We start from the raw sequence: 8,614 nt of genomic DNA, 5'->3' as shown, positions 1-8,614 counted from the left end.
AGCAGTAGCAGTAGCAGTAGCAGTAGCAGTAGCAGCAGCAGCCAGCAGCAACAACAACAACAACAACAACAACAGCAGCAGCAGCAGCAACATCATTATCATCGTCATGATCAGCAGCCGCAGCAGTGGCTCAAGGGACACGGGAAAATGACATTCAAGTTTTATCCATCATTCGGTAATGTATTCGGTAACATTTTAATAAGATTACAATATATATTCAACATTATAATTCGATAGTATAACAAGTAATGCTGTATATTATCTAGTCAGATCAGTATGTTATTGGAGTATATTAGAATTATCGAGTCTAATTATTTATATATCGAGTCAGACTGGGGAAGACGGGATGGGGGAAAGCATTCGCACGCAACCTCCCAACATACTACCTCCTGACCTTCCAAATGCTATCGCGTATCTGCGCTTCGGAGCGGTTCTTGGGCAGAGCCAGCATCTCACTACGCGGGGAGATTGCCGCCTTGAAGGCCGTGGGCGAGATTCCCAGAGGTCTGAAGGAAAGAACAACAAACGTACGTTGATACTGACTGCGATGTTGATTGACTGAGGCGCATGTACATATACACACATACACACACGTACACACGCACGCACGCACACGCACTCACGCGCGCACACACACAACACACACACACGCACGCACGCACGCACACACACACATGCGCGCGCGCACGCACGCACGCAATCACGCACGCACACACACACGTGCCTTAGCCGTCTCTTGATAACTAGGAGCAGAAAATCGCTCCGCAAAGAAGTCCATCAAAGGCTATACAAAGACGTACACAAAAGACATCTGGCGACCATTTGATTTCTAACTTCGCGCGCGCACGCGCCTTATCAAACGTCTGCTTATCTCGGCCACGTTGCCGCCACCGGCTTCTCATTCCACGGATATATAATCGACACTTATTTCACGCTCGCGAAATACCGATCGAGTGACAATGAAGGATGGCAGAACGCTGCACGCTCCCATCCCCCATCCTCCCCCTTTCCCCAGCCTCCCCCTTCCCCAGCCTCCCCCTTCCTCCAGCCTCCCCCTTCCCCCAGCATCTCCTCCCCCAGCCTCCCCTCCCCCAGCCTTCCCCTTCCCTCAGCCTCCCCTCCCCCAGCATCCCCTTCCCCAGCCTCCCCCTTCCCCAGCCTTCCCCTTCCCTCAGCCTCCCCCTTTTCCCAGCCTCTCCCTTTCTCCATCCTCCCCTTTATCTCTCCTCATGTCGATGCGCTCGATGCGCTGTTCCCGTATTAATCCGTCGACGGAAAAGCCTCTGACCAGTTTTATTTAGACTGAGATTACATCAGGACAGTAGTTGAATGCCCGCGTCTCTCTCTCGTCTCTCTCTCTATCTCTCCTCCAATCTGCTCTCTCATTCTCAGGACATGTAATTCCTTTACTTAATTAATATTAAATTATTTATTATTATTAGTAAATGTTATCACATTCATATCATTCTTATTAGCTTTCCATCTATACAATAAAACACGTACATGTAATAACGCAGTGGCTGACGTCATCATACACTGCTTTTCTGTCGATTCAAGTCCGGCGGTAACGTGTTCAAGCTGTGGTCCGTGCCTCGACCCATCGTCACCGTACCACCGATGGCTCTGTCTGCCCCCAGCCGACCCCTGCCTGGGCACGTGTCCTCTCGTCAACCATAGAAGCTACACAACCAAGAGTACCTGGAGAGCAGCGTACAGGTGGCCAGCACCGGGTCCAATATTAGCCAATCGGCGCGGTTGCGTGACGTCAGCGCCGCTCGCGCGTGTGAAGTGGGCAGACGTTATGATAGTTTTTCGATAAATTTTTTTTTGATTCTCAGACGAATGCGCATCTGCTATGCGATTTTTAAGCTAGTCATCGAAAATTAGAGTTCTTGCAACTTCTGCGGCCATGAGTGGGTGGCTGTTTACGCTGCGCGTTCGTGTATGTAACGGCGCCTGCGAATTATACACAGTGGACGCTGGACCAGCGATACGTTTGCCATAGCCCAACGATTATAATTTTATTCACGTCTTTTTACTCACATTAAAGTCATATGCCAATATGATGACCTAATGATGTCATAAATACTTGTACTATCTGCGGACAGAACGAGTTGTACACAGAGAACACCAGTGCACAACTCTCCCTGATCACATGTTGGCAGTTTTTATGAAGCTTTTATCTAAAATTGTTACTAGTCACGTGTCCTCTACATACAGCCTGGTAAGCGTAAGTTTGGGTGGGCTAGGTTATAAGCTGTTCTGTTCAGATTATTGTGGGGTTAGGATTTTGGTTATAGGTATAGCGTTACTGTTAGAGTTATGTCATTGTTAATGGCCAGGGTTGTTATGGTTATATTAGGTTACTAACTGTTGTGGTCGTTGTGGTATAGATTTCTGGATGGTGAGGTGTAATTATGTTGGCCATTGTTTTCACATGTGGTGATTAGGTTTATGGGTGATAATAGGCGTGCGGATCATTAATAGGCCTAATCGTTTTTTGCTCTTTTGCAATTGGTATTAAGAAAAGAAAAGTGTAAACGAGGCTACGGACGAAGGCTGCATCTTGATCTCGATTATTATTTATTATGTGTAAATTAATATATATATAAATATATAATATTGGTATGTATATTATTAATATATTGATCATAATTAATGAAGTTAGGAAGCAGCAGATATTTGTTGTAGTAATTGATATAGTAGCGAGTATTATAGTAATTAAGTAGTAGTGGCCTACTAGTAATCAGTAAGCTTAAAGGCGTAAAAAGGCATTAGCAATTTACCGATTTTTGATCTATGTTGATAAAAACATACAGAAACCAATATTCCCGACTTTCAGACTATTTCTACGGCGTTTGCTACGCGTGGGAGTCACGTGTCATTCGGTTAGTGACTAGTGAAATATGTAGAGCATTTATTCTAAACAAATGATACTCGCTAGATATTCGCATAATTGTGAGATATATAATTGTCCCTCCACGGATAACAAATAGCTGAGTAAAAACGAAACATTTAAAATAACCACTAAATGCCCCTTTATAATATTATTGTGCTTGTTGCGAGCTTGCGAAACTAAATATGATTTTTTTAATTATTGCATTGGGGCAGAAAAAATTCATTTTAATTGTTTCTTTATTTTTGGCGAAAGCGGCGAATTTCTTCATTTTGTGGAATAATCGCGATGAAATAATCAATAATGTTTCAAGATAAATGTCAATTATTCGAGAACGCATTTGCGTTTTTGCTGCAAATGGGGAAATTTTACCGGAAATTCGAGACCATTTCTTATGTGACTAAATGTCAAAAATATAGGATTTCAGTGAATAGAATCTTTTTATCGAATGTTTGTGGCTACACAATCATTACCTAATAGAGTTTAGGGTGGCGATTTTTGAGCGAGTATTCCTAAATCATATTCAACTTATTTCTTGTATTCTGTCAATGCATCTGAAAGAATTTTCAAATTTAGTTGCTCTTTTAACCTCGATCATGATCTTGTTATGAGTTTGCTTTTGATTTTTTATCGGGAGGAAATGTTTCCAATGTCAAATTAGGTGTAAATGAAATTTTGTATCACTCCTAATTAATAAAACAAACGTTTTATATTTTCATTTCTTTTTTTTTATCTGAAAAGTTTTAAATGTGAAATGAAATTTAAAGTAAAATTTCAATTCAACTCTCAATATAAAAACAAATAAACGTTTTTATTTCATTTAACTTTTAAAATCCTGGAAAAGTTTTTAATAGTGAAATCTTAACAATAAACTGAAAATTTCGTCAGCCCGTTCTTGCCTTGTATCTCTACCACCCTCACCAACAGCACACACACAAACCACACACACACACACACACATCACACGACCACACACACACACACACACGACACACAACACACACACACAAACAAACACACACCATACACACACACCACACACACACACACACACAACACACTGCACACACGCCGGCGACACACACACACACACACACACACACATAACATATATATACTATATATATATAATAATATATATATATAATGTATTTCCAGCGGACGGCACGTGATAAAGCGCACATGGTCGGTGTTGTGCGAAAAACCAGACGGATGGCTCACTCGGATGAATATGGCGTAGTCAACGCAGTGATAAGCCAACTTACTTGCGGAGCCTTCATCAATCGCCTACCACGCGTAAACGTGTAGCGTCCGTCTGAGGGAGGCGGGAGGAGCTGGGGGAAAGGGGAGGCTGGGGGAGGGAGGCTGGGGAGGAAGGGCGGAGGCCCGGGGAAGGGGGAGGATCTGGGGAAGGGGGAGGCTGGGGAAGGGGAGGGCTGGGAAGGGAGGTCTGGGAGAGGGGAGCTGGCCAAACAGGGGGAGACTGGGAGGGGAGCGCACTGGGGAATCGGGAGGGGGAGGCTGAGGGAAGAGGATGGAGCTGCACCAGGAGATTCTTAGAGCGGGGGAGGATGCGGAGGGGGAGGCCTTGGGAGACTACAAACACCAAAGACAGGGGAGGCCTGGGGAATGGGGAGGACTGGGGGAAGAGGGAAGCCTGGGCGGCGGACAGGGGAGGCTGGGGGAAGGGAGGGCTGGGAGAATGGGGAGGCTGGGGAATGCGGATAACTGGAACAGGGGGGCAGTGCGGGGGACCAGTAGGGCAGAACTGGGGAGAGGGAGGCGTGGGGGAACGGGGAGCCGTAGGAGGCGATGCTGGGAAGGCGGAAGGGCTGGGGGAAAGGAGTTAATAAGGGAGCGGGGAAAAGGGGAGGAGGGAAGGGAGGAGGCTGAGGGAGAAGGGGAGGCTGGGAAGAGGGGAGGCTGGGAAGGGAGGACTGGGGGGGGATGCCTGGGGAGAGGGCAAATGCTGGGGGAAGGCGGGAGGCTGGGGGAAGGGGGAGGATGGGCGGAGGGGCTGACTGGGGGAAGGGGGAGGCTGGGGAAGGGGAGGCTGGAACGGGAGGGGCTGGGAAGGGATATACATGGGACGGGAGGAGATGCTGGGGCGAAGGGGGGAGGCGGGGGGAAGAGGGACTGGGGGAGGGCAGGCTGATGGGAGGGGAGCTGGGGAAGGGGAAGCAGGGGAAGGGGGAGGCTGGGAAAAAGGGGAGCACACTGGAGAAAGGGGAAGGACTGGGAAAAAGGGGAGGCTAGAGGGACGGAGGGGAAGGCTCGGCATGGGGAAAGGGGAGAGGGCTGGGGAAGGGGAGCCTGGGGGAGGAGGGGAGCTTAGAGGAAAGTGGAGAAGGCTTGGGGGAGGGGAGAGCTGGCGGAGGAGATGCCCTGGGCGACGAGAGGGGAGGCGAGAGAAAGCGGGAGAGCTCAGGGGAAAGCGGGGAGCGGCTGGGGAACAGGGGGAGATCGGGGGATAACGAGAGCGTGCACCGCATTCTGCACCATCTTATCATATTGTCACTCGATCGGTATTCGCGAAGCAGTGAAGTAATGTCGGATTATATATCCGTGAACTGGAGAAGCCGGTGGCGGCAACGGTGGCCGAGCATAGCAGAAACGTAGTTGATAAGGCGCGTGCGCCGGAGGCTATAGGGCAGACACGCCGCGCGAGAGCTTAGGAAATCAAAAATGCGCCCAGATTGTCTTTTGTGTACGTCTTTGCTACCTAGCCTATTGATGGACTTCTGTTGCGGAAGGCGATGTATCGTGGGCTCAGCTAGTTATCCAGAGACCGGCTAATGGCGATCGTGATCGTCGTGTGCCGTGCGTGATTGCGTGACGGTGCTGCGAGCGCCGCCATGTTGTGTGTGTGAGCCGTGCGTGCGTGAAGGCGTGTGTGTGTGTTGTGTGTGTGCAGACCGCGTGAGTGCGTGTGCGTGCGTATGCGTGTACGTACGTGTGTGTAATAGTGTGGTTATAAGTACACGGTGCGCACCAAGTCAATCAACACTCGCCAGTCAGGTAATCAAAGCTAACGTTTTTGTCTTTCCCTTCAGACCTCTGGGAATCTTCGGCCCACGGCCTTCAAAAGGCGGCAATCAATCCACCGCGTAGTGAGATGAACTGGCATCCTGCACCAGAAGAACCGCCCCGAAGCGCAGATACACATAGCATTTCGGAAGGTCAGATGTATAGTTGGCCGAGGGAGAGTCGCATGACGACCAGATGCTTTCCCAACCACGCCCGCGGCCGCAACCACACACGAGGGGCCGGCCGGCCCGGCAGGGCGGACTCACCAGAGCACCAATCCCGTCTTTCCGTCAGTCTGACTACGATTATAATAAATATAGACTACCGATACATTCTAATAATACTTCAATAACATACTGATGCCAGATAATAATACAGCATTACTTTTATACTATACGAATTATAATCGTTGATATATAGTTGTAAGCTTACTGTAAAATGGTTACCGAATACATTACCGAATGATGGATAATAACTTGAATGTCATTTTCCCGTGTCAGCCTTGTGATGCCAACCGCGCGCCGGCTCAGGCTGATCATACCATGGACGATGATATATGATGTTGCTGACTGCTGCTGCTGTTGTTTGTGTTTGTGTCTGTTGTATGCTGGCGCGCTGCTGCTGCTACTGGCTACTGCTTACTGCAGCTTGCTAAGCTGCTACTGCATCTAAACCTGCTAATGCTAAAGCGCTCACTGTGCCTAAACGCTATTGCTACATGCTACTGCTACTGACTAACCAACCAGTCGGGACCTGCTACCTGCTACTGCTACGCTATCTGCTACTCACTACGCTACGCTGCCGCTAACTGCTAACTATACCTCGCTTCTGTTAACTGCTAACTCTGACTGCCTACTGCTACTGCTACTATGCTAACTGTTACTACTACTACTTTTTCTGCTCGTTGTTTCTGTGATAATGATCCGTGCAGAGAGCGCCGCGTTCTCGGTGGTCCTCCCTTTCAACGTGAATTTCTAACTCTTACGGTAACCGCGCCTCACATTCATCATCACTGCTTCTACGCGAGACTGATCGTGCACGCAGACAAGTCTTATTAAATGTAGAATACCATTAACCGAATGGATGGATAAAAACTTGAATAGTCATTTTCCGCGTGCCCTTGAGCCACTGCTGCTGCACTGCTGATACTGACATTGAATGATGGATTGCTGGGCTGCCGCCTGGACGCTAGGTGTTGTTGTTGTGTTAGCTGTTGTTCGTTGTGACTGCTGCTGCTACTGACGCTACTGCTACTGGCTAACTGCTATAATATCTGCTAGAGCTGCTAACTGCCTACCTGCTACTGCTACTGGATACTGCTACTGCTACCTGCTACTGCGCTACTGCTCTGTACTGCTACTTGCACGCTACTGCTAACTGAGCTACTAGCTACGCTACTGCTACTGGCTGCACTACGGAGCGCTACTGCTGACTAGTGCTATTGCTACTGCAGCGCTACTACTACTGCTACTGGCCTACTAACTACTGCTACTGCCACGCTACTGCTACTGCTACTACTACTTGCTACTGCTACCTGCACTGCTAACTGCTACTGGCGACTAACTACTAACTACTACTACTACTGCTAACTGTACTACTACTGCTACTGTCCTAACGCTAACTGCTAATGGCTACTTGCCTACTTTACTGCTACTGCTACTCCGCTACTGCTACTGGCACTGGTTACTACTACTGCTACTGCTATCGCTACTAACTACTACTACTACTACGTGCACTGCTACTGCTACTGCTTACTGCTAACTGCTACTGGCTGACTGCTAACTGCTAAACTGCTCGTTTTCCCTGTGAATAAATGCCTGGCAGCGCCGCGTGTCTCTTAAACGAATTTCGTAACTCTTACGGTACTACTCACATTCTGACTCTACACTGCTTCTTCTTACGCACGACTGATCAAGCAAGACGCGCGCAAAACCTTCGATCGGGTTCTAAGGTTTGAGCTTACAACGATATGTTCGAAGGAAGGCCCATATTAACGAGCAGGAGCAACCGTAAAAGGAGAGCCACAGGGGCGCCAACTTTCCGTGTATTACATCGGAGCAACAGCAAGTAACGGTGATTACAAATCGCGTTTAAATATTAAATAATGGCGCCAAATGTTTTTGTGTATAAATATAAATATATTTAATAATTGCGTTTAAATGGCAGCCCCTCGACTTGTCTAGCCGATCTTGCGCGCGTGAGGTGCGGTTACTACCCACATAGGAACTTTCCCTCTTAGCTATCGAACATTTTCACCATCGTCGTGTCACTCTGCCATCCAGGTGTCGCTGGCGGTGGGCTGTAACTACCGGACGTGACTCCCCTCTCGAACAAAGGGTCGCCTTAGGGTCTATACGGCAGCCGCACGTTTTAGGTATGATCGATATTAAGACTACTAGGCACATATATGGACGGAAGCTTAGGATGACTAGCTAGGGCACCTAAAAATAGGCACCTCGATAGCACCCTAGGCGTTCTATACAGGGGACCCTGATCTTACCCTGTCCTTGTCGCTCTGCACCAGGGTGCCGGCGTGCGAGTGAGACCGTGCGAAGCGCGATGCGAAAAGCTAAGCGCCCGATAAGAAGGTTCCACGACGCTACTACATGCCTACATGCGCCGGCAAGCTGGGCGTCAGACGCTTGCGTGCTGAGGTAAAACCTAAAAATGCAGTATTAATCGTTATTCGTT

General features: G+C 48.4%; 1 protein-coding gene across 1 annotated transcript; it reads right to left on the bottom strand.

Annotated features, from left to right (window-relative positions):
- Positions 1 to 4,918: 4,918 nt before the first annotated feature.
- On the bottom strand, positions 4,919 to 7,348 carry LOC106819595 (chitin-binding lectin 1-like; the record flags this gene model as incomplete). The annotated part of the gene is given in 3 exon segments (XM_014824206.1): positions 4,919 to 5,024; positions 5,026 to 5,062; positions 7,253 to 7,348. Coding segments are annotated over 3 exon segments (239 nt in total), but the record flags the coding sequence as incomplete, so codon positions are not given.
- Positions 7,349 to 8,614: the final 1,266 nt, after the last annotated feature.

This window comes from Priapulus caudatus, unplaced genomic scaffold (genome assembly GCF_000485595.1).
Source record: "Priapulus caudatus unplaced genomic scaffold, Priapulus_caudatus-5.0.1 Scaffold3779, whole genome shotgun sequence".
Lineage (NCBI taxonomy): Eukaryota > Metazoa > Priapulida > Priapulimorpha > Priapulimorphida > Priapulidae > Priapulus > Priapulus caudatus.
This window is presented reverse-complemented; position numbering and strand designations above follow the sequence as displayed.